This window comes from Pavona decussata, unplaced genomic scaffold (genome assembly GCF_977016875.1).
Source record: "Pavona decussata unplaced genomic scaffold, jaPavDecu1.1 SCAFFOLD_78, whole genome shotgun sequence".
NCBI lineage: Eukaryota > Metazoa > Cnidaria > Anthozoa > Scleractinia > Agariciidae > Pavona > Pavona decussata.
Genome location: NW_028145496.1, coordinates 302,153 through 327,944, shown reverse-complemented (window position 1 = coordinate 327,944; position 25,792 = coordinate 302,153). Strand labels below are relative to the sequence as shown.

Genomic DNA, 25,792 nt, shown 5'->3' with positions numbered 1-25,792 from the left:
CAAGACAGAAAAACCTTTTTGCCAAACTGCCGGTTAGGCTGGGGCGCCAAAGACCGGGCCACTAAGGCGAAATACTGAAATCAGTGGTGCTTACTATTTACGCAGACCAACCGGATGGAAATTTTCGGCATAAACACGGAATGATTTAGCTCGTCTTAAGAGAAGATAGATAACATGCAAAATGCTCGAACATCAGCCGTAAACCCCAAAATGAGTAATGAAAATGCATCACTCTGACCAGAACCCATAATTTCTGAAGTACTTCAAATGGAATGATGCATACCATTTGATTTTCCAACTGGTATTCCGGGTTTTCCATGTAAATGGTAAACACCAAAGAAGTCTAAAATTCCCGGATACTACAGAAATCGGAAAAGTATAATAATCCCCCAGACTGAGTTACATGCATAGCTCTGAGCGATAAAGGAGTACATTAATCAAAACTTACAAATTCTAAGATGGTAAGATGGAAAAAATAGACTAACAAAGCTGAGCAACCGCTCATGGAGAATAGGGGTGCCGGATCTGGACGAAAGACGAAACAAAAAACCTACCACTAAAAACCCCGTCAGGGAAAAATTGAAAAATCCTAGTCATGATGAATCTGGCCAGGGCAAATCACTGAGAAAGGACAGAAATTGAGGAACTTTATTGATATAACTTGAAGGTGAAAATGAAAATCATTATGGCAGCAGTAGGCCACCCTACTTCAGTATGAGAACTTCACAAAAGCGTAAATTCCCCAGAGAGCAAGAGAACAACTGAGAACAAAGCCTGATGAACTCTGAACTGGGGTCTTAGAAGATTTTCTTTGACCGCAGTTTGTAGAATTTAGCGAGACAAAGCAAGAGATGTCATGTTTTCAAAAACATGACAAATTGGTACGGTGCGTAATGACCCACAAGTCACGGTTGATTACTCACGTCTCCCTGTAATCACCTTGTGGATGGCCGGTGCAAAGGTCATATTTGCTCTCTCGCAATTCTTCATATTCATAAACATAAGGAGGTTGACATCGGTAAGGTCGCCTCTGATTTTGAGTCAATTTGAAAATTGAAAAAAGCCAAAATATTGAGAATAACTTGCGTCCACTTAGGTTGGGTCGTCAAAGGGTATATATATATATAGAATGCACGAACAAAACAAAGACTCTGAGAGTCAACTTACATGCGAGTTGTATCTGATCATAGTGATGGCTAATCATCGCAATAACGTACAAATACGAGCCACATAAATTCGCAAAGATACGCAGGCTGAAAGTTACTTTTACACTGATGCCAGTGCTGGCACTTCTCATCAAAGCATGCGTTTTCACAATTTATTCCTCACATTTACAGCTTACAGACGCTATTTTAAAAACATTATTTGAGATGTTCATCCCTCATTGTTTCGTACTGCGTAAACCTTTTCGGCTTCAAAGAAAAGAGCTTGAAAATAAGAATTAAATTCAGTTGAAGCATGGTCACACCCAGCTGATGTCGCCTTTAAGGTCATCAAAGTTGATGTGACCCCAGCCGCCAGAGCTGTAATCAACCAATTTGACACGTGCTTTCTGACCAATAAATGCATCGACCTCCCAGGTCTTACGCTCCATTGTTTCTTGGCGTGCTCCAGTGGCAGTTTTGACAACCTGCAAAAAGGAACAAAATGCTGGCGAAAACTAAATCAACTTGGTCAAATGGTCACATCTCTCTTGAATTTAAAGATTATGTTAAGTTCCTGGGGGTTCTTATCGATAAGAACTTACTCTGGAAATATCATATTGACTATATCGCCTCTAAAATTAGTAGAGTTGTCGGAATTATTGCACGGCTAAGACACCACGTCCCTTTAAATACTTTAATCCAAATTTATCGTTGTTTGATTTTGCCATTTACATCCTACGTCATTGCTGCTTGGGGCCAAGCTGCGCAGATATGATTTGAAAAAGATACTTATCCTACAGAAACGTGCCCTTCGGCTAATTAATGTTCTTTACTAGTAAAATAATAGATCTCATGCTATCCCTTTCTTTATCTCTGCTAACTTCTTTCCTCTCAATATGCTCTATTTTGAAACGGTTTGTTGTCTCATGCATGATATTTCTACTAATTCTGCGTCTCGGAATATTTGTTGCCTCTTTACCTACTCAAGTGATGTTGATACATATAATACTAGATTTTCTGGTAATTTCTGTGATTGAGTGTTCGGCTTCATTCCTTTTTCGGTCCTTGGAGCTAAGGTGTGGCATTGCTTGAAGCCTGATCTGCGTAAGCTTAGGAAGAGATATTTGTACAAAATTCATCAATTTTTACTTGCGGTGCTTGATGATGAGGATGATTATGTTGACGTCTCGTCTTTAAATCTTTGAAATCGCTACTTATTGTCAATTAAACTTTATATTGGCTTTCTTCTTGTTATTGTTTTTCCCCTCTTATTATATAATTAGGCTTATATATATCTTATGTGTATATGTGATATGATATATATAGTGTGTGTATGTGTATGTGTGTGTATGTATATAGGCATATAATTATGTATATTCTTCTTTGTTCTTATCTACTTATTTATATTTATAACTATATATCTGTCTGAATTTAAAAGAACATACCCTCAGAAATCTATGAGTTTTGCAGACTTTTCTTAACATAAAACTTTTTTTTTCATTTCCTATCGAATTTAAGGATGTACGATACAAGGGTGACCAGCAGTTATTTTAAAGACAAAAACTTTCTTTTCTCCCTCTCTCCCCCCAACTACCCCACATGGACTCCTTTAATTGTTTTGCCCAGGTAGCCCCATTCTCTCTCAAACGTTTGTAAACGACACAACGAACTCGCTTTGAATTCGGTGCGCTCTTAGCTGAGAAGAAATTCATTAACCCCAGCGTTTTGTTTGGCTTCCTTAAACAAAGTTTTCCTGAGGACATTATTAAGTCTAGTGAGGGAAGAAGTCTTACGAGTGCAGTTCCTGCCTCGTCAAATATGCTTCCTACCAGTAGTCCTCTTTTGAGCTTAACAGGTAATTTTCAGTTACTCGGGCTTGGACTAAGGCTTGCATATTGTGGGCTTTGCTTGAGGAGGTAACAGTCTTTGGCTTTAAAAAGTAGGTTTTAGGGATGATTTCTAGTCGGGCAAGATGAAATTATCGGGAATTTTTAACAGAGCCAAAGACTTAGTTTATTTTCTTGTTGAAAACCGCTGTATGCGTTCCCTGTTCAAATTGTCTTGTCAACATCCGGGACTTAAAGTTATATGGCCAAACACGAACAAGAAATGGCAAGGATTTTCTCTTCAAAAAGCGTGATTTTAAAAAAGCTATTCGAATATTTTTCGCCGTTATAACTGTAGCGCTGTTAGGCTAGTGATCGATTAGTCGAAAAGTGCGATTTTGGGTCGGATCTCCGGACTCAATGCCATAAATAATTTCCAGATCTCGTTTGGTGTGATTTGCATTGCGTCTTGCATTTAGAATGAAGACGGAAAATCAATTTAAAACGCTGTCTTGCTCCGATTAAGCCGATTCTGTTGTAGAAAGCTAGACTGGACCGCTGAAAACCGGGTTCTGGGTGAGATTTAAAATGCGTTGGCGCCGTTAATAATTGCCAAATGTCGCACTTGTTTTGTCAACAAATAGGCCCTGTTTCATGTCAGTTCAAATGTCAGTGCTAGTGTCATGTCCAATTTCAAAGACAAGCCTTCTATACCAGGTCTGTAGTATTCTTTGACCTTGCTTTCTTGTGATAAGCTCTAAATCAAGTCTTGTTTTGGACTAGCATATTCCATCAGCCTAGAAAGTCTCAAAATGTGGTTAATTTCTGAGGGTATGTTCTTACAAATCCAGACAGATATTCATATAATTTATTTTATTTTCATGTAAAATGTTATAATTATTTTAATAATTATAATTTAAAAGTTACGCAGTCCGCCTCGATTAGCTATTCTATTTTCTGTAATAATTATAACGATATAAATATAAAAAAACAAAACTGGTTGCAAACTATCTCCCCTTGGATTCTTTGGCCTTTTAAACTGAGGAAGAGCAGTGTTGTTACCATTTGAAAAATGTTATCAGTTGAAACATTTCACCCCCTATTCAAATTAATATGACAATCAGCAATCAGGTTAATAAGGTGCTACAAAGAGAATACATTAAAAGTTGAATAAAAAAATCTACAAAAAAATAAGGAGAATAAATAATTTTCAATCTTGGCAGTATATTCATTAGTTGATTCACTGGATAAAAACTGTATTATACAGGTGTCAATCCAGGTCATGGGTTCGACTTCTGTTAAGAGAGCTCTGATTTCTTTTCTCCGAGTATGCCTGTGTCACTGTTATTCGAATTCTCACTTAAAAAAACTGCAGAGAACAACAAGCAAATCCTAAAAGCAATAACTGGTTCACGCCATGAAGGTAGTAATATCTCTTACCTTGTCCCCAGTTATCAACTCTGCACGAACTGTTTCTATATCACAACCTCCGGCAATCATGAACAGGAACACCCTTCCAGCTGGTGCAGTTTTAGAGGGTCTGTTCTCAAATCCTCCAATCTACCAGTCTCCCTGTTGTTTGGCCGGCTGGCCTCTGTTGCGAGCTGCTGGATTATCACCATAGGTGGGCTGGTTGTTAAACACTGTACCGGTCTTATTCCAGGCAAGAAAACCATCTTCGAAGTCAAAATTGCAAGCTTATAGAAAAAGAAAACTCTGGTGTTAGTCAATATTATTAACGCCGTGTTAAATAAATAAAGTACACCGGCCTGAAGACATTGAAACAGACTTCAAGCAGATATCAGAAAACCATCCATTCTTTATTCATTGATTTTATCAAGGCCTTTGACCTTTTCGAGCACTTGATTCTTTGATCAAAACGTAAGGAAAGAAAGATCAATAAGTCCATGTGTCAGTGGTTACAGAACTTTCTCCAAGACAGAACACAACAAGTCAAACTCCCCGGTGTCCTATCAACGACACGGACTTGCCCAGCAGGTGTACCACAAGGATCTGTTATATCTCCTTTATTGTTCAATATCTTCATAGATGCCTTTGATGACTCTATACCTGAACAACTGCAAGATCGTGTACAGATGTGTAAGTACGCTGATGACTGCACAGCTTTTGAAAATATACCAATTGGTGAATTATAGAATATGCAGTAGTATTATTTAATATCAATATATTTTTTAAAACGTTTTAAGCGTTGAAAATAGTTTAAAGCCTTTTTATACAAACTTTGGCCGAGGAGTTAATTTATTCTATTATGCCTCGTTATGTAGAGTTGAAGATTTCAGTGGCGCTAAATTGTAATTTTGTCATACTTTGATCGCCGTTCGTGCAAAAGTTCTGCTTTCAAAAACCCGTTAACCTAAACATCAATAACCGAACTGAACTGTCTTTTTAAAGTATCAGAGGATTTGAGTCACTACTGGTCAGCTTTTTTTCTCGTTGAATTTGGATTATCTTTAACTTTTGCGTCATAGAGAAAAGTGTGTCTAGTTCATCCGTGCTCAGTTCGCTCACAAACAAGCAGAGATGAAAATAATTGCTATATTTTGCCTGAGGAAGAATCAATTTATTAAATTATAGTGAAAAACTTACTTACCTAGGCCTTCAAACTGACAAAGTATGAGCAAAATCGATTTTTTGACCATGGCCGCATTTTTTTAATTTTCTTCTATTTTTACTGACATTCACTCTTGATTATCATTAAATTTGGTAAATGTTCGCTTTGAATTTCTCCAAGAATTACTAATAGTTTGAGAAGCTGGTATCAAACACTCGAAAGAGTGTTTCATTTTGATTTCTAAACACCTCGAAGTTGGTTGTAAAAACTCAACTGCGTCCAAGGGTTTTGAATGGAACACCCTTCCTCGTGTATTACGCCTTAAACTGTTTCTACGTCCGAAATTGAATTCAATTCGAAGGTGCTTTGGCAAATCCATAATCTTGCGAAACTTCCGAGTTTCGTCCACTGTGTGTCGCCACGATTTGCGATAAAATTTATTGTTGGTATTAGAAAATTCTATGTTGAGTGCTGCCTTAATTCAAGTACAGAGCGACGGAAAGGAATACGATTCTGGGATATGAATAACTGGAATAGATTTCGATCAGTTCTACTTGTTGAATAAATATTGAGCTTTATCATCTGGTTTTTAAACCGATATCAAGAGAAAAGAAAATATCTTACCCATTTCAACTTTACAGTTGTCTCCACTCCACGGCAGTTTGTACGAACACGAAAAAGTTTCCTTGTTCTCGTCAAGAAATCAAGTACCTCCGTTCAGGCAGCCAACAATCAAACAGCCCTGAAAAAAATTACAACCATGTGAGAGGATTATAACGGCTGCATTCAAAAAGTAAACTACCCTTTTTTAAAATATATTATTTGTTTAGTAAGTTTCAACTACATTTTGCTTTCAGAAATCCTGCACCTGCCTCGAGGAACATTGAGAAAGTAACACCTGGTTGATCAACAAGCTCAGTGTCTTCGTTGATAGGGGCATTCTCGTGCTTGTTCAGTTCACAAGTTCCCTTGTCACTTTGCTTGAAAGAATCCTTGCAGTTCGTGGAAGTACACCATGAGTTTCTCAGACATGAGTGGCTGCACGACATTAAATTGGGAGATGCAAAGGTTTTAACAACATAACCCGTTAGTCGCTTGTTGTGCCGCACTTCGACATATGCAGATCGTGATAAAGGGTTTTCTTCAACGGCCCCAACCAGTGGCGCTGACAATAATCTCTTGCAAAACGATCCGCAACAAAATGATCTTTAGACAATATTGTAGCACGGTGGATCTCACCATGATGTACTATCATCATAGTCACAGTGAGTAAAATTTGTTTCGACTTTCCTTTTATTTATTTATTTATTTATTTATTTTTAGTAGGGACAACTCTTAAAAAAACCTCTTAAATAGTTTTAGTATTTAGACTGTAGCCGCGTGTGATTGATTTTCTAAGGAACTATTAATTGACTTGTTTGAATTAAGCGTTATTATTTTATATAAGCTAAGTTAGTGAAACTTATGCCAGTTTGACCATATTAACACGAAATAATTTAAGGTCAATTTTTAAAGCTAAAACCTTAACGATGTTCAACAATGTTTGCGAATTGGATGAGGGAACTAGTTTCTAAATAAACTGTTGTGCTGCGTTGGTGGAGGAGTGGGCTCCGTTACCCAAACTTATGCCGGTTTGACAATATTAACACCAAATAATTAAAAAAAACCTCTTAAGTTGTTTTAGTATTTAGCATAACAAAGATCGAGGGCGCGTCTGATTGATCTTCTGAGGAATTATAAATTGACTTGTTTGTATTTAGTGTTATTATTTTATATGGGCTCAGTTAGCCAAACTTATGCCAGTTTGACAATATTAACACCAAATAATTTAAGGTCGATTTTAAAGCTAAAACCTTTACGATGATCATCAATGTTTGCGAACTGGATGAGGGAACTAGTTTGTAAACAAACTGTTGTGCTGCGTTGGCAGAGGAGTGGAAACGAATGTTTGGTTTTGTCAACAAAGTTTTGATAAGGTAATCTAGCCACCGTGGGCTTTGTATCCATACTGGGATTGTGAGACAGTTCGAAAACATGGAGATTTTTCCTTCATTCCACAACAAAAATAAACATACGAAGTTAATAGACCATTAAGTTTATTCAGGGAGGGCCTGGCAAGAAACCACACCGAAGTACATCCGTATTACATGAATTTAAGTCTATACATTAACCGAGGATATTTCCTGCTACGTACAAACATTTAGATCCCACACTTGTGACTGTGTCGTCAGTGATAAACAAGAGCTTCTTTTGAATCAGTTAACATATGTAATCGCGTAAACACGCAAGCTTTACGTAAGGTGGGCTGTAGAGCAAACAGGTAACAAAATAATGTAAGAAACAAGCAAAACAAACAAACGTTCTGTCACATGTCAGGCTACGAGGTCCCCTGTCCCTTTGGACCAAAAGACGCCCAAGTACAAACTGATCATATGTTAGTTAGGAAAATACAATAAGTTTCGGGAGTCCAAATTGGATTTAAAACGTACAAAACGGATCACTCGAAATTTTCAATTGAAAAAAAAAAAAAAAAAAGCTCTTGCAAGACAGACAAACTTTATGTCAAACTGCCGGTTAGGCTGTTGAGCCGAAAGGCCAGGCCACTAAGACGAAATAGCGAAATCAGTATTCTAAAACGTTTACTGCCACTAAAAAGCCCCTGGGGAAAAATGGAATAATTTTGCAATGTTTCTATTCTTGGGTCAATAGGCACTGAACAAATGTTCAAATCCGACTATAAACGTAATTGTTTATTTCCACACCGAACAGACAACTACCACTGCGAAAACTCTCAAAAGACTAGGAACGAGGTTACAAAGTCTCCCAAGGAGGTTGGGTACAGGAGGTTTCTGCTTTTGCTACAATGTCCTAGTCATGAATAGTCATGAATCTGTCCAGGATGATTCACTGAGAAAGGAAATAAAAACGAGGAACTCTATTGGAATAATAGGGTGCAAAATATCAAACGGCAGACACCATTTTGGATCTGCATGGATATCTCGTGCCTGTTGCAGACGAATTTGATCTTGAAACTCAAGCACAAACAAGCAAATAGGAAAAAGCAGTGACCAGCAAAGAGAACGCTTCTGGTACATGTAGATCCGTAGATCGGCTGATGGAAGTCTTGATTGACTACAGAAAGTGTTTTCAACAGAGTTAACAACAGACTGAAATTTCTGCAAGGCTGGACTGCGTAGAAAACTTAATAGGACAGCGACATGATACAGACCAAACCGAGAATCAACAGAATGCGGCAACTGGGGACAGCTGTTTCGAGCTAACAACAGTCTTCCACTCACAAAGTGAACGCCAACATCTGTCACTAGTGTAGCAATGGAAAGGAGTACTGCTTAAGGTTATTCCAAACCTTCGAGTATGTTTCCTCAGAACAATTCGTTGTGTGCGCGCTGCTTTAATTTATAGAAATACCAGAAAACCATACATATCACTGTAAAGCTAATAAACTGTAGAATCTGAAATAACGACTCCTCATAACGGCGTTGTTTTCATTTTGTTTTCACATTGATTTACTTTGCATTATTTTGCTCTCAACAGTTTTATTTGCCCTCATTTGATTTATTTTTTGTGGATAATAATCAGAATTATCCGAGAAGGATTGAAATCCTTATGGCTGCTGTAGGCCACACTACTTGAGTATGAGAACTTCATGAAAGCATCAATTCCCCTAAGAGCAAGAGAACAACTGAGAAGAGAGGCTGATGAACTCTGAACTAGAATCTAATAAGAAACACAACTTTGAACTCCGGTTGAAGATGAAATAATATAAACACCATTTATTGTCCTCAGAAACTTTAACAAATGACCTGAATTGTTCAGGGAAACCATTGACCTTACTCATGTTCTATAATACACTTTTCGTAAATAATAAACAGAGTGTTACGGTCCGGCCTCAGTAGAGACAATTAACTCAGACGGCACAAAACACATGAACGCCAATCTTTGAAAACACGCACCATGGCAAAACAACCCACTAAAAAGAATAAATGAAAGTGACTTAAAGGTTTTAGGAAAACTAATTTCTAGGCGTTCACAGGTTTGATTTTCATCTCTGCTCGTTTTACGGAGTAGTAATAACCCTTCCAGTGCTTCCAGTTTACTCCGTCAGCATAAGTTGAGTGGTTCCCCTTAAGATATCGGCCGTTCAGGTTGGACTGGTGACAGGCATTGTACCACCAGGCTCCCTTGAACTTCGAGGCACAATTCTCGCTTTTGCTGTCGTTGTCTCGATCTTTTGTGCTGAACGCCATGCTACGATGACTATAAAGAGAGTCACCAGCAGTTCCTAGGAAAAAAAAAACACACCAGAGAAGTTTGTAAGGGTACAGGGCAATGATAATATGTGTCCTAGCATGAGAATACCAGTGATTTGGATATTACACAAGACTAGCTTTATTGCATAAATAAATAAATGTAAATAAAATAAATAAAATAAAAAAATCAGTAAATATTACAAGAAAGTAACACAAGTAAAACTAAAGGTGAAATTTAAAAATATATTGTAACGAAAAAATTCCATTCCAAGAGCTAGATAATATCATTATCTACATGAAAATAGGAGCCTTTAAAGCAAGTTCGAAAGCCACCGATTAATGAGTACGTATTGGAGGTATCGTCAGTTGGTGCAATTTTTCTCTGCAATTTTCTTGTATAACCGAGTGTGGCTAATAACAAGAAAAATGTAGGAAAATAATCATCAGATCTTCACTGATAAATAAGTGGCTTACCTGACAGCATAATGTAGTTACCAAATCTAATTTTTTCCTTTAGTGTTTCAAAATCCGAGTCCAATAATCCTCGTTTCCTCATTTCCCGTTGATTTATGGCCCAAGCGCGAAATCAACGGGATAAAAACGACGATCCGTAACTTATAGTACGAACCGACAAAACGATATATAAAATATATTTTCGTTCGATAAAATATATTTTCATTCGATAAAATATATTTCCATTCGATAAAAATATAACATATATTGTGGTTCGATAAAATATATTTTCATTCGTTACAAAAATATATTCTCATTCGATAAAAATATATCCATTCGAGAAAGCCACGTGGTAACCTAAGGCCTGGTTTCATAGCTTAAATATGGCGACGGATAAAGAAGTAGCCCAGATTGACTCCACATGGGATGAGTTTTCCTCAGCTTTTACTCATCGGCGATGTGACATCTACGAGTGCAATGGCTCGAATGTTAACTTAAATTTTTCCCTCAGCAGCAGTTTTATTTAATAAGTGGTGTACAAAGGAGATATATTTGACAAAATGAATGTATCCTGGACATCAAGACTCACTATAAGCCGACTGAAACCTTTCAATACACATTCTATACCTCGTGTCACCCACCAGGAGAAGTTTTACTAAACCGGTGAAGCAATGAGACTTCTTACAACAAACTCTTAAAAGCTAATGAATGTTGTGCCGCTAGTACTAAGAGCACAAATGGATCAGAGAATTAACTCTGCAGTGTATGTTAAAGTGCTAAAGTGAACCCATGAATTTCCCACTGAACGTTAGCCCTAGTATAAGAAAATGGGAGACCGCACGAGGCAAAGAGGAAATATCTCCGACCTCGGTGGGAGTCGAACCCACGACCTCCAGATTTGATCGTGCGTTGCTTTACTGACTGTGCTACGAGGCCAGACGGGAGAGAGTAGTGAGTACCTGGGTACTCATCCCACGGGAGCAGGTGCAGTGGAACCCAGTTATTAAATACGGACACCACGGGGCATGCCAAAGTGCCCGCATTATTCGGGTGTCAAGTGTCAAGTGTGCTTTTCATCGGTACAAACAAAACTGTCCGTATTATCGGGGTGTCCCTAGAGCGGGGTTCCACTGTAGTGAGCACTTCGAGACTCATATTATCCCACGTGGAGTCATTTTCATCCGTCGCCATGTTTAAGCTTTGAAACCAGGCCTAAGGTTACCACGTGACTTTATCGAATGAATATATGTTTTATCGAATGAAGATATATTTTATCGAACAAAAATATATTGTATCGAACTAAAGTACATTTTATCGAATAAAAATATATTTTATCGAATTTTGCTACATTTCGGCAACCATAAACTGAGAGATATACGTAATATTTAAATTAGTTTACTTGTGCCAAGAATTTGACCATTGAATTTCCCTTGTGAAGCTTTTCTTTTAGATCGTCATTGAAACGTTGCTTTATCTGTAATGGTCGATTATAAGTTTCTTCCAATTGAGTTTTAGTTTTACCCACCAACTCTTTGTTTTAATTTCAGTGTGTGATGGCCGAGTATCACAGTTTTAATCATTGAGAGCTTTAAATGGTTGCTACTGCCATCAAAATATCCTGTTCTGATTAAATATGCCTACCACTGTATGATCCCAGACTCAGATTGTAATTGCTTGCCTCATCACCAACGGCAAATGCGTCATACTTGGCGTAAGCTGTATTTCCGCTCCAGTCTTCAAGATCCACCAACAGCCTGCTTCCCTCTTTTGTCAGGCGGTAAACCTTGTCCAATCCGAGCCAAAATTCACCACTCAGGCTCCCAAAGCCTCGTTTGTAGTCGTCCCATCCACGGTAGAAATCAACCGAACCGTCCAATCTCTTTTGAAACACAGCCCAACCCCCACCGTCTGTTGTTTGGTCACAGTACACATCAAAGGCACGGCCATTGTCGGGGTTGATCGTGTAAACAGCGCTGCTTCGTTTACCAGCTTTGTAGAGTTCAGAGCAGCCTTTGTAAACTGCAGCAACAAAATAAATTTGGGTTAAAGTTGAAACCGGATGCGTCAAGAAACAAAAGAACAAAAAAGCTGAACAAAGAGTCATAACGGATTCAGCAGCCAATGTTCTTTAAAAAAGGTCCATTTATGTTTGTCGTTGACTCCTTTTTTCTTAAGAGATTTACAAGTTGGTTTTCTCATTCTCTTAGTTTATTCTTTTTTGTAGCCAAAACATGCTGTTATGATGAAGATTTTTTTTCCAGAAATTTCAAGCTAAAGGAAGAAAGAAAGAGGAGTACATTAAGATTAAATCGGCTCACACAAATGGATTCTTTCTAGAACGAAAATAATTCATGCGAAATATTCGTCCCCCTTTGTCGGGTTGTAATCGTTGGTCTTTTCCAGATCAGCTTTTGAAACCATAAGTAAGAAGACAATTAATATTTTCGGAAAGTGCTTGATTTTAAACCACCGCTTCGTACTGGCTACTTATCCTGTTTGTATTACTTCGCAATTCCAGTGAGTTTATTATCAAATTTCAGGAAGAAGTTGAATTCACTTGTAAGAATTTTGGAAGGAATAAATTAAATAAACTTTTACTGATCAAATACAGCAGGGTGAGCTCAGTTAATAGAAATAATAAACAGCCTTTTAAGGTAATACGCGCAACGGCAATTTTGGCTCGCAAGTTTTGGCCGTCAAAATTTGTTGATCAGTTTATAACTCATGAATCTGCGTTTAATCGCGGATCGACTTCGTGCAACAACTTCGGGATCATTGGTCAATAGAAAGTATGAAAAGGTAAATACGAAGTATAGCTGAAAATTATGATTTTTACCACATTAATGGGAGGAATACCTCAGTTAGGAACGCGTATAAATATGGACAGAGACACTGAAAATGTTCTTCACTTGAAGAAACGCGTTTTATTGCAAACAACGCGTGTTTAGGCCGACAGAGCACAATTTACGTGAATCCAATTTACAAGAATCCAATTCACAAGAAATTACAGGCTTGATTGTGAACTTGCACTTAGGCTTAAATACTGAATTAGCCGATTCTTCGTATTCTACCATGGCCGAGAAGGGACTTTAGACTTCAGACTTCAGACTTCAGACTTCAGACCTCAGACTTCAGACTTCAGACTTAAGACTTCAGACTTTAGACTTCAGACTTCGGTCTTCGGACTTCGGACTTCAGACCTCGGACCTCAGACAAAAGTTTTCGGGGTTGACGAGTCTTCAAATTATCGACTTCCGATTTCTAAGTTCTGTCCAGCTTATTACTATATTATTATATTTAACCAAACTTGACTTGATTGTCTTATTTTTGAAACGCTTTTATCAAAGAACTGAAACCATCACTAAACAAACAGTGTGATTCCATCCGCGCTGAATTATTTGTTTAGATCAGTTCTTAGCAAGCCTTATTATTGCTTCACTGTTTCATGTCCTTTTTTTAACTTTATAAACACTTATCATTGACATGTTTTATCACATTTCAGCGTTCATGACATTCTTAACGATTTTTAACTGTTTTTATTATATAAAATTTAGTGGTATATTATTATTATTATTATTATTATTATTATTATTATTATTATTATTATTATACCGAGTGGTAGCAAATCGATAAAAACGCTATCCCGCCAGTGACGATATCATTTTTATCCACACATGTGTGATATCATTTTTGACCAATCAGCTCGCGGTATTTTCGCGCGCTATCAAGCACTTGTGGTTTCCCGAAGGGTTTCCGTCGTTTGGCTGTCGTTTGGTCTTTTGGCAGTTTTTGATTTGGTCTTTTCGCGAGTCGAAGTTAAGTTCATTCTAAAATTAGGCCCGTAGCAAGGCTAAAACAACTGAAGGGGCTCAGCAAAATGGTTAAACAAAACTACCCCTCCCCCCCGCCTCCGTCACCCCCCAAAAACCAGACTGATTAGCGAGTTTAAGATGCAACGAGAACATAAAAAAAAAACAGGAAAAGAGTAGATTTGGTAACGAAAACAATAACTTTGCACCTGCCTCACACTTTTTGGTACATCATTTTGCCGATTCTTTTACGTGGACTACCATGTCAAGTTTCCTAATTTCACGTATGAAGGAGGACGTAAACAAACGACGACAAATTTTTCTTTCTCGTTTATAATTTGCTTAAACCGGGCAGTAATAATCCGACTGTGGGAGAATTTTTTCTCTGGCGCTTGAGAGGACATATTTGTGTGTCTTTCGACAACGCGCGAACACTAAATTGTTATACACTAAGGAGGTCTAAGGACGTTTGTATTCCTATAAATGAGCGGATGCCTTAGAAAACAAGTAGTTTATTTCAACAGCTTTTAGGGCTTAAGATTGGTTGATTTCGATCCATTTTGGTTTTTATTTCCGATTCACAAGGTAAGAGTACCTTTGTTGTTGTTGTTGTATATAAAAACAAACTGTTAGCGAAGGAAACTGAAAGGTAGTAAACACATTTTTAAAGGGCTGTGAAAAGGCATTTGCAGCGTCAGAGTTTAAGACTGATTGCTGCACATTAAATTGGTTTAATTATTTATTTTTTGGCAAACTGTTTTGTAACTTCCAAAAATTCTGGGGGGGGCTCAAGCCCCCCTGCCCTTCCCCCCTGTTACAGGCTTGAAAATGGAGACAAGCTCAAGCAGATTTGTCGAGATCACAGATATGAAACTGGTCGAATTCGTAGAAGAACAAGAAAAAAACGAATACAAAGAGGAAAACTGCCTACGACGTCGAGTTGTGTGAGGGTAGCTGAAAGCAGCGATGGAAGCTATGACGGTATGTTCAGATTTACTTGTTACTGTAAGCCAAATTTCTAACCATATTTAATATGCCATTAGTTTATACCAGGGACCTACCTGTTTATCCGTTTTCTATTTATATAGATTTTCTTTGTGGCCTTTTCGCTTAGTCTTACGTTGTATTGACATAACTCGGCCTGGTTTACGATTTATACAAATAAACAACTGACTGTAAGCTTATGTACTCAATTTATAACCTTAGTTTTCGAAATAAAGAACAAAGCATATTTTGCTCTATTGTGAGGATTTTATATAATAAAAAGAAAATTACATGGTCGCTTGGAGATACGAAATTTCTCTTCTCATGTTGAAAAATATTTCACTCGTTCGCTGCGCTCACTCGTGAAATATTTTTCAACACTCGAAGAGAAATTTCGTATCTCCGCGCGGCCATGTAATATCCCCTATGTAATATATTCATGCTAAGTTTTTTTTATTTTTTACTCGCACTTGAAAATGGCCTCGTCGAGGTCGAAAAGTCGTGACTTTTTAGCGTGTATTATTATCACAAAATCTTTTCTAAGAAATAACTCATCATAATTTCTAAAACGTTGAGAAAAGGAAGACTCTACCGCTGTCAAGCTAAATGTTATTTTCACAAGAAGCAAAACAAATAAAGAGCTAGTCGAACCCTTTTAAATTTTCGAAGCGCAAAGTTTTTTTAAAAGGTTGCAAGTGTAAATTCAAATTTATCAAGCAACTAACTTTGCAAGTTATCTTGAAATGATTTTACTTTTCAGTTGCCTAATGCTGGAAAACTTATTCGACGAAAAAAAAAAAAGCAACCAGATAAACCACCACCAAACAAGTGAAGATAGTTTAACCGGCCTTGTTTTATGTCATTTGTTTTGCTTACTTGTATGCTTCGTCATAAAAAAAGGACGAGTAGCTAAGCTTAGTTAAATATTTAAACAAATGCCATGAGGCTTGGTTACTTTTTCAGAAATTTACCTGGAAACAATTCGCTGTGGTTACTGTAAGTGCTCAGCGACTTTGGTTTTACCATGGCAACCAATTTTTGACAGATCGTTTTATTCGAAATATAGAAAATCCCATTTTTAACCGCGAAAAATTACTTTTCTTACAGTAAATTTTATGGTTTTAGAGGAATCCCCGTATTCCTTACATTTTTTTCGCGAAATTTTTCAGTGAAAACCGTGCTCCGCACTGTTCGATAAATTCGCAAAATGGACTTGCAGTTCCTTTAAATTGCTTGCGCGTTTATCGTGTCGGATTAAAAATTGTACGTCTTTGCTTCTTAGAACAAAGACTTATCTTAATAAATTTTTCATTTAAGAAAGCTTCAGTTGTCTGTTTGCTTTCACTTTTCATTGATGAAAGGTGAAAATTGCGTAAACCTTGCGCAAACAAACACATGTCCTCGCGGTCGGAAAGAATTCTCCCATGTAACGCGCGAGGTTCAAATTTTCAAGTTAGTTTTTTAAGAAAATTGAAATTATTATAGAAAAGAATTGGTATATGTGCGTTCTTCAAGATATGAAGCATTTGGGAAGTTTGTATCGCGATGAACGCTCGCTGACGTATGAACCATTTGTGAAAGGATTACTAGAAATCCCTCATTAGAGGTTTTTTGGAGTTACTGGAGTACAAAAACGCTCTTTTGAAATTATCCAGGCTCAGCTTAAGTTTGCATAAACGTCTTCCAAAATTTTCTTAATCAGAGAAATCTAACAGCTATTCTGCTAAATATTCTTATTCCGGAATACAGTCAATCGAATGCGACCTAATTCCAGGGTTTTTGAGCTTCATATATCACCTGGACTTTAAATCGATATCGAGAACACAGAAAAGATCTTACCCATTTGCACTTCACATTTGTCTCCACTCCACGGCAAGTTGCACGAACATGAAAAAGTTTCCTTTTTCTCATCAAACAGACAAGAACCTCCGTTGAGGCAGCCGATCATAAGACAACCCTGAAAAACATATACAATCACGTGAGATGACCAACAGCCGAATACAAATTGTAAGCTTCTTTTGTTTTAAATATATTATATGTTTCGTACCTTCCAACTACACTTTGCTTTAAGAAATCCTGATCGAACTTACCTTGAGGAACATTGAGAAAGAAACACCTGGTTGATCAACAAGCTCAGTGTTTTCGTTTTTAGGGACGTTCTCGTGCTTGTTCAGTTTACAAGTTTGCTTGAAAGAATCCTTGAAGTTCGTGGAAGTACACCATGAGTTTCTCAGGCATGACTGGCTGTACGACATTAAACTGGGAGACGTGAAGGTTTTAACAACATGACCCGTTAGTCGCTTGTTGTGCCGCAATTCGATATATGCAGATCGCGATAAAGGGTTTTCTTCAACGGCAGAAACAGTAGGGCTGATAATAGTCTCTTGCAAAACGATAAGCAACCAAATAATCTTTGGACAATATTGTAGCACGGTGGATCTCACACAAACGGACACTACCGCTCTGGTTACGGTACGTAGACGACACCTTTACAGCAGTACACAAAGACGAAATCGACGATTTTCACGAACACTTTAACAGACAGAACGCTGACATAAAGTTTACTAAGGAGATCGAAGAAAATGGTAAAATACCTTTTCTAGACTGCTTAGTTACTCGTAACAACAACCACAACAAACTAAGTACTACGGTTTACAGGAAACCAACACATACTGACAGACTACTGGACCAGTCATCCTACAACCCTACTTCTCACAAAGCAACGACTATACAGACCTTAACAAGGCGAGCACAACTGGTTTGTGACTCACCTGACAGACTCGCAGACGAAAACAACTTCTTAGACAACGTTTTCAACAAGAACAACTACAACAAGGACTTTGTTAGACGTAACACTTACAAGAACACTGAACCTAACGTCACAAACGACGCGACTCCCGTAACTACTGTAACTATACCTTACATAGGGGCACTTCTGAGACTATCGCACGGATTCTACAACCCTACAATATCCGTGTAGCTCACAAACCTATAACCACTTTACGACAACTACTGACGAAAGTAAAGGACAAACACGAACCTAATCGCAGACAGGGAGCAGTTTACAAGATCAAATGCTGCGACTGCCAGGCCACTTATATTGGTGAGACCGGCAGAAATTTAAACGTACGACTGACTGAACACAAACGAGCAACTAGAAATGGTGATATCAACAATCACATTGCTGAGCACCATTTACAAACGAACCACAGAATCGACTGGGACTCTGCCAAGTGCATTACCTACTGTACAAATTACTATCAACGACTCACTCTGGAAAGCTGGTTTACTAACTTAGAACAAACGCCAGTCAACCGTTGCCTACAACTACCTGCACCATACAAACGACTTATTGACAACAACAACGAAACAGACAAACAATAGACATTTTACTAACAATAGACCCACGGACTTTTTGACTAACAAAAGACGGATCGAAACGCACCAATCACTTCACAGCCAATAACATCACGGCTTACTGACAAACGACCAATAACATCTGGACTTCGTTGACCAATCAGGTTAACAACCAGAGACGTATATACCACTTACTGACGTTCCACAATTCACTTGACTCTGAAGATGACTTCCGCTCAGGTTGTCGAAATGTCAGTCAAAGTCACCACAAACAGTCCTTCCCAGGACTACACTCACCCGGATGATCATAATTTACGTACTTATGACATGACTCCTGGGTTCAAACTATGTGCAAGAAATAGCTTTATTACTTATTATACAATGATCAGTGTAAAACTCGCGTTGTGATTGGTGGAGCGGAGTTTGTGATTAGAGTATAGACGCACGATTGACGTCATCGTGTGATGTGTGTGACTGGCGCACGTGATCTGAGTCTAGAGTCCAGCCAGAGTGACTGGTCAACAAAGTTTTGCAAACTATTTTTAGCGAGTAGCGGACAAATATAGGCAAATTTTTGCAAGAAAGGAAAACTGTTTAACGAAAATTGGATAAAAACCGTTGGGAGTGACCTCAACTAAGTTAAAAAAAATTAACTTTGTTGTGACGTGAAAAGGAAGCAAATATTTGCCCAAATTTGTCGCCCATAGAAATCCGGTAATGGCTAGTATAAATCGATCACAAATCACAGTGATGGGACTGACAAGCTGTAATATTTTGGGGGCAAGAAATTCTTACTGAAATAAAGGTTAGTTTTGAAAATAGATTTAGTGAAATTGTTTCGGATTATACTCTAATTTAGAGGATCAAGAAATTCCTACTGAAATAACGGTTAGTTTTGAAAATAGTTTTAGTGAAATTGTTTCGGATTATACTCTAATTTAGAGGATCAGAACTGCGTGTTTGTGTAAATGGTCTGAACATCAGCCGTAAACCCCAAAATGAGTAATAAAAATGCATCACTTTGACCAGAACCCATAATTTATGAAGTACTTCAAATGGAATGATGCATACCATTTTATTTTCCAACTGGAATTTCCGGGTTTTCCATGTAAATAATAAGCACCCCAGAAGTCTAAAATTCCCGGAAACTACAGAAATCGGAAAAGTATGATAAGAGAACCCATTTTCTTTTATCCCCCAGACTGAGTTACATGCATGGCTCTGAGCGATAAAGGAGTACATTAATCAAAACTTACAAATTCTAAGCTGGAAAGATGGAAAAAATAGACTAACGAAGCTGAGCAACCGCTCATGGAGAATAGGGGTGCCGGATCTGGTCGAAGGACGAAACAAAAAACCTACCACTAAAAACCCCGTAAGGGAAAAATTGAAAAATCCTAGTCATGATGAATCTGGCCAGGGCAATTCACTGATAAAGGAGAGAAAAACGAGGAACTTTATTGATATAACTTGAAGGTGACAATAAAAATCATTATGGCTTCAGTATGAGAACTTCACAAAAGCGTAAATTCCCCAGAGAGCAAGGGAACAACTGAGAACAAAGCCTGATGAACTCTGAACTGGGGTTTTAGAAGATTTTCTTTGACCGCAGTTTGTAGAATTTAGCGAGACAAAGCAAGAGATGTCATGTTTTCAATCAGATTATCCTTGATACTAAAACGTGACAAATTGGTACGGTGCGTAATGACCCACAAGTCGCGGTTGATTACTCAAGTCTCCCTGTAATCACCTTGTGGATGGCCGGCGCAAAGGTCATATTTGCTCTCTCGCAATTCTTCATATTCATAAATATAAGGAAGTTGACATCGGTAAGGTCGCCTCCGATTTTGAGTCAATTTGAAAATTGAAAAAAGCCAAAATATTGAAAATAACTTGCGTCCACTTAGTTTGGGTGGTCAAAAGGTATATATATAGAATGCACGAACAAAACAAAGACTCTGAGAGTCAACTTGCATGCGAGTTGTATCTGATCATAGTGAGCGCTAATCATTGCAATAACGTACAAATACGAGCCACATAAATTCGCAAAGATACGCAGGCTGAAGTTACTTTTACACTGATGCCAGTGCTGGCACTTCTCATCAGAGCATCAAAACGCATGCATTTTCACAATTTATTCCTCACATTTACAGCTTACAGATGCTATTTTAAAAAAATATTATTTGAGATGTTTATCCCTCATTGTTTCGTACTGCGTAACCCTTTTCGGCTTTAAAGAAAAGAGCTTGAAAATAAGAATTAAATTCAGTTGAAGCATGGTCACACACAGCTGATGTCGCCTTTAAGGTCATCAAAGTTAATGTGACCCCAGCCGCCAGAGCTGTAATCAACCAATTGGACACGTGCTTTCTGACCAATAAATGCATCGACCTCCCAGGTCTTACGCTCCATTGTTTCGTGGGATGCTCCAGTGGCAGGTTTGACAACCTGCAAAAAGGAACAAAATGCTGGCGAAAACTAAATCAACTTGGTCAAATGGTCACATCTCTCTTGAATTTAAAGATTATGTTAAGTTCCTGGGGGTTCTTATCGATAAGAACTTACCCTGGAAATATCATATTGACTATATCCGTTCGCCTCTAAAATTAGTAGAGTTGTTGGAATTATTGCACGACTAAGACACCACGTCCCTTTAAATACTCTAATCCAAATTTATCGTTCTTTGATTTTGCCATTTACATCCTACGTCATTGATTGAAAAAGATACTTATCCTACAGAAACGTGCCCTTCGGCTAATTAATGTTCTTTACGAGTAGCATAATAGATCTCATGCTATCCCTTTCTTTATCTCTGCTAACTTCTTACCTCTCAATATGCTCTATTTTGAAACGGTTTGTTGTCTCATGTATGACATTTCTACTAATTCTGCGTCTTGGAATATTTGTCGCCTCTTTACCTACTTAAGTGATGTTTATACATATAATACCAGATTTTCTGATGCTGGTAATTTCTATGATTGAGTGTTCGGCTTCATTCCTTTTTCGGCCCTTGGAGCTAAGGTGTGGCATTGCTTGAAGCCTGATCTGCGTAAGCTTAGGAAGAGATATTTGTACAAAATTCATCAATTTTTACTTGCGGTGCTTGATGATGAGGATGATTATGTTGATGTCTCATCTTTAATCTTTGAAATCACTACTTATCATCAATTAAACTTTATATTCGCTTTTCTTCTTGTTATTGTTTTTCCCCTCTTATTATATGATTAGGCGTATATATTATATATATACGCGTATATATTAGATTATATATCTGTCTGGATTTAAAAGAACATACCCTAAGAAGTCTATGATTTTTGTTAACTTTTCTAAACATATAACTTTTTTTTCATTTCCTATCCAATATAAGGATGTACGATACAAGGGTCACCATCTTTCCCCCCAACTACCCCATATGGACTCCTTTAATTGTTTTGCCCAGCTAGCCCCATTCTCTCTCAAACGTTTGTAAACGGCACAACGAACTCGCTTTGAATTCGGTGTGCTCTAAGCTGAGAAGAAATTCATTAACCCTAGCGTTTTGTTTAGCTTCCTGAAGCAAAATTTTCCTGAGGACATCATTAAGTCTAGAGAGGGAAGAAGTCTTACGAGTGCAGTTCCTGCCTCGTCAAATATGCTTCCTACCAGTAGTCCTCTTGTGAGCTTAACAGGTTATTTTCAGTTACTCGGGCTTAGAATAAGGCTTGCATATTGTGGGCTTTGCTTGAGAAGGTAACTGTCTTTGGCTTTAACAGGTAGGTTTTAGGGATGATTTCTAGTCGGGCAAGATGAAATTATCGGGAATTTTTAACAGAGCCAAAGACTTAGCTTATTTTCTTGTTGAAAACCGCTGTATGCGTTCCCCGTTCAAATTGTTTTTTCAACATCCGAGACTTAAAGTTATATGGCCAAACACGAACAAGAAATGGCAAGGATTTTCCTTCAAAAAGCGTGATTTTGAAAAGCTATACGATTATTTTTTTTGCCGTTATAGCTGTAGCGTTGTTAGGCTAGTGATCGATTAGTCGAGAAGTGCGATTTTGGGTCGGATCTCCGGACCCAATGCCAGAAATAAATTCCAGATGTCGTTCAGTGTTTGCATTGCGTCTTGAATTTAGAATAAAGAGGGAAAATCAATTTAAAACGCTGTCTTGCTCCGATTTAGCCTATTCTGTTGTAGAAAGCTAGACTGGGCCGCTGAAAACCGGGTTCTGGGTGCAATTTAAGATGCGTCGGCGCCGTTAATAATTGCCAAATGTCGCACTTGTTTTGTCAACACATAGGCCATGTTTCATGTCAGTTCAAATGTCAGTGCTAGTGTCATGTCCAATTTCAAAGACAAGCCTTCTATACCAGGTCTGTAGTATTCTTTGACCTTGCTTTCTTGTGATGAGCTCTAATTAAAGTCTTGTTCTGGACTAGCATATTCCATCAGCCTAGAAAGTCTCAAAATGTGGTTAATTTCTGCGGGTATGTTCTTACAAATCCAGACAGATATACATGTAATTTATTTTATTTCCATGTAAAATGTTATAATTATTAAAAAAAATTATAACTTTAAAGTTACGCTGTCCGCCTCGATTAGCTATGCTATTTTCTGTAATAAATATAACGATATGAATATAAAAAACAAAAATGGTTGCAAACTATCTCCCCTTGTATTCTTTGGCTTTTAAAACTGAGGAACAGCAGTGTTGTTACCATTTGAAACAATTTTGTTATCAGTTGAATTTCACCCCCTATTTAAATTAATATGACAATCAGCAATCAGGTTAATAAGGCGCTTTATTATATGGCCGTGTCTCAAAAGGACTGGAAAGGATCAAATTCAAGAACTTGATTGGCTAAAATTGATATTGACGGCGGTCTAGATTTTCCCGTCTAGACCGGCATCTAGACCGATTTAAAGTAACTGATTTGTCCTCAAAAAGTTACAAACAAAAGAAGAAGAAAAAATTGGCCTGTTCCTGTTAATACAGTACTAAATGGAAGAACCAGTAGCCCTGAACTTGGAAGCAGAATGAGCAAACGTTGCAAATTTGAGTCCAGCCGAGAAAGCTACGAGCAAAGATGAAGTCGAAATTGAGAAGTTTTTGCAAGCGCAAAAATCCAAAAACTCTCAATACAAGACTAAGAGCGACTTAAACGCAAGAAAGAAATTTTGTGAGTCAATGAAAGAGTCTAGAGCAATTGAAAACATACCTGCCAACGAGCTCGACCTTCCTTTGTCTGAATTTTTTATCTCCGCTCGTAAACAAGATGGCACCGAGTACAAACCGTGTACATCAAGCGGCTTCCAGCGAAGTTTTCAACGCCACTTGCGTGAAAAAGGAAGTCTGATCAACAAAAACAAAAACAAATGTTCTGCCCAGTTGAATTTTACAAAGTGTTCGAAGCCATCGTTCCGAAGCCATGTTAAACCAGATGCTCCTTTTTATCTCGCCGTAAATCACCGACGAAAACCAAGTGACGAAGTATGGTATCTGGATCAGGCCCCTCGGAAAGAATGAAATTGGCAAGTTCCTCAAAAACACCTTTGCTTCACGGCCAAACTCGATGAAACAAACAAGAAGGTTTCTAATCACTCCGTTAGGAAGACCAGTGTTGGACGACTCCTCGAAGCAGACGTTCAGACAAATTTCGTTGCACAGCTAAGCAGTCATAAAAATTTGAAAAGCCTCGACAGCTACCATTCAGCATCTCTCAAGCGTCAGCGAGAAATGTCTACTGTCCTGAATCGTGGACCAGATACGTCCGCTCAGTTCGAAGAAAACCAAGTCAGTGCCTCCACTACAACTCAGCAAAATGTCTTCACAGTCTAACAAATCCAACCTCAAGCAATTTTTGCCGGAGCACAAATTGACAAGTTTGAAGGCTGCACATTTAACATTAACGTTTTCTGTGGTGATCAGTCAAAGATCGCAAGCCTGAATGAGAACTTATCGCTTAGCGATCGCGGCACAGACAGGCATTAAAATTTGTTACACTTTTGGTCGCATTTTAGAAAATTTTCGTTGAGCCTGTAGGAAAACAACGGTTATTTTGTCTTCATTCATTGACGAAGTTTGTACAAAGCTTTACTTTGAACAGTTATTTTTGTCCCGTTTGGACTGGAGACTAGTGACAGAAGTAAGCCAGCTAAATGCATGAGCCCGCGCAGGGGAACAATATACTTTTTTCCTTTTGATTTCCTGTTTGGCCATATAATAAACATCTTATTAACCGAGCTAGGTCGGTCTGTATTGGAGAATCTTGACCTCGGTCGCTGGTACAGACCTCACTGCGTTCGGCCTGTACTGGCGACCTCGGTCAAGATTCTCCCATACAGACCTCTCGCTCGCTTAATAAGAACTAAACAAAGAGAGTATATTAAATGTTGAATAAAAAAATCTACAAAAAAGAGAAGGAGAATAAATAATTTTCAATCTTGGCAGTATATTCATTAGTTGATTTACTGGATAAAAACTCTATTATACAAGTATCAATCCAGGTCATGGGTTCGACTTCTGTTAAGAGAGCTCGGATTTCTTTTCTCCGAGTATGCCTGTGTCACTGTTATTCGAATTCTCACTTAAAAAAACTGAAGAGAACAACAAGCAAAACCTAAAAGCAATTACTGGTTCACGCCATGAAGGTAGTGATATCTCTTACCTTGTCCCCAGTTATCAACTCTGCACGAACTGTTTCTATATCACAACCTCCGCCAATCATGAACAGGATGTGTTTGCCAACGATCTTAAGAGCGGCTGCCTGTAAGAATCGAGAACTGCATTTCAGCGACCCCTTGGTCGAATTTCTGATATTTCGCCTGAAGATACCCTTGGATTAACTGTTTTCGAAAATCATATTTTAAAGTTCCAAGGTATTTTATTTTTTGGGAAAATTGCGAGAGTTTGAAATGCGGCCTAAGGTGCGGTCACGGGCCGATGAAAACCGCGAAAATTTAGTTCAAAGGACGAAGCCCCGTTCACGGTGTAAAATAACCCAATGTACTTGAAACTTTACACAAACCTAGACCAACCATCTCACAACAAAATTAATACAATAAACATTCCAAACTCGCTGGCTGCTTTCTAAAGCATGCAGATTTGTGTACTCTACTCCAAATGGCCTCGAAACTAATGCCTATTTTCATTAAAATAAAAGTGTTTCTGGTATGTCATTTTCTCTAAATTAAATCTCATATCTCGAAAGACGAAGAAAAGAACTTTATTTGTTCCAAGTTTCAAGCTCTGATTCAAACTCTTTCCCACCAAAGGAAGATCGAATATGCGTGCGATACTTGCGGCTCGCAATCACGTCACGAATTATGACAACAGAACCGATTCACAAACACTTGACATCTGGAGCCCGTGAATGTTTCCAAACATCACATATT

At 38.0% G+C, this 25,792-nt stretch overlaps 2 protein-coding genes and 1 pseudogene across 3 annotated transcripts; all 3 read right to left on the bottom strand.

Annotated features, from left to right (window-relative positions):
* Positions 1 to 1,462: 1,462 nt before the first annotated feature.
* Positions 1,463 to 6,793, bottom strand: LOC146476175 (uncharacterized; annotated as a pseudogene). Its single transcript, XR_014865639.1, has 3 exons — positions 6,168 to 6,793; positions 4,412 to 4,668; positions 1,463 to 1,630 (listed from the first exon to the last, which is right to left on the bottom strand). The product of XR_014865639.1 is annotated as an uncharacterized LOC146476175 (transcript).
* Positions 6,794 to 9,310: 2,517 nt separating this feature from the next.
* Positions 9,311 to 17,315, bottom strand: LOC146476174 (microfibril-associated glycoprotein 4-like). Its single transcript, XM_085114667.1, has 4 exons — positions 17,151 to 17,315; positions 16,900 to 17,017; positions 11,909 to 12,286; positions 9,311 to 9,846 (listed from the first exon to the last, which is right to left on the bottom strand). The coding sequence occupies exons 1-4, from the start codon at positions 17,313 to 17,315 to the stop codon at positions 9,584 to 9,586; spliced, it is 924 nt and encodes a 307-aa protein (XP_084970793.1). The 3' UTR covers positions 9,311 to 9,583.
* Positions 17,316 to 20,624: 3,309 nt separating this feature from the next.
* LOC146476173 (uncharacterized) lies at positions 20,625 to 25,133 on the bottom strand. Its single transcript, XM_085114721.1, has 2 exons — positions 25,066 to 25,133; positions 20,625 to 20,865 (listed from the first exon to the last, which is right to left on the bottom strand). The coding sequence occupies exons 1-2, from the start codon at positions 25,123 to 25,125 to the stop codon at positions 20,698 to 20,700; spliced, it is 228 nt and encodes a 75-aa protein (XP_084970847.1). The 5' UTR covers positions 25,126 to 25,133; the 3' UTR covers positions 20,625 to 20,697.
* Positions 25,134 to 25,792: the final 659 nt, after the last annotated feature.

Excerpts from the sequence above, each read along its gene's own strand:
- LOC146476174 (XM_085114667.1), bottom strand. The coding sequence starts at position 17,315 with ATGTCGTACAGCCAGTCATGCCTGAGAAACTCATGGTGTACTTCCACG. Across the intron at positions 17,018-17,150 it reads CTTTCTCAATGTTCCTCAAG|GGTTGTCTTATGATCGGCTG; the intron begins GTAAGTTCGATC and ends TATGTTTTTCAG. Across the intron at positions 12,287-16,899 it reads CAAATGTGAAGTGCAAATGG|TTTACAAAGGCTGCTCTGAA; the intron begins GTAAGATCTTTT and ends TTGTTGCTGCAG.
- LOC146476173 (XM_085114721.1), bottom strand. The coding sequence starts at position 25,125 with ATGATTGGCGGAGGTTGTGATATAGAAACAGTTCGTGCAGAGTTGATA. Across the intron at positions 20,866-25,065 it reads AGTTGATAACTGGGGACAAG|GTTGTCAAACCTGCCACTGG; the intron begins GTAAGAGATATC and ends TCCTTTTTGCAG.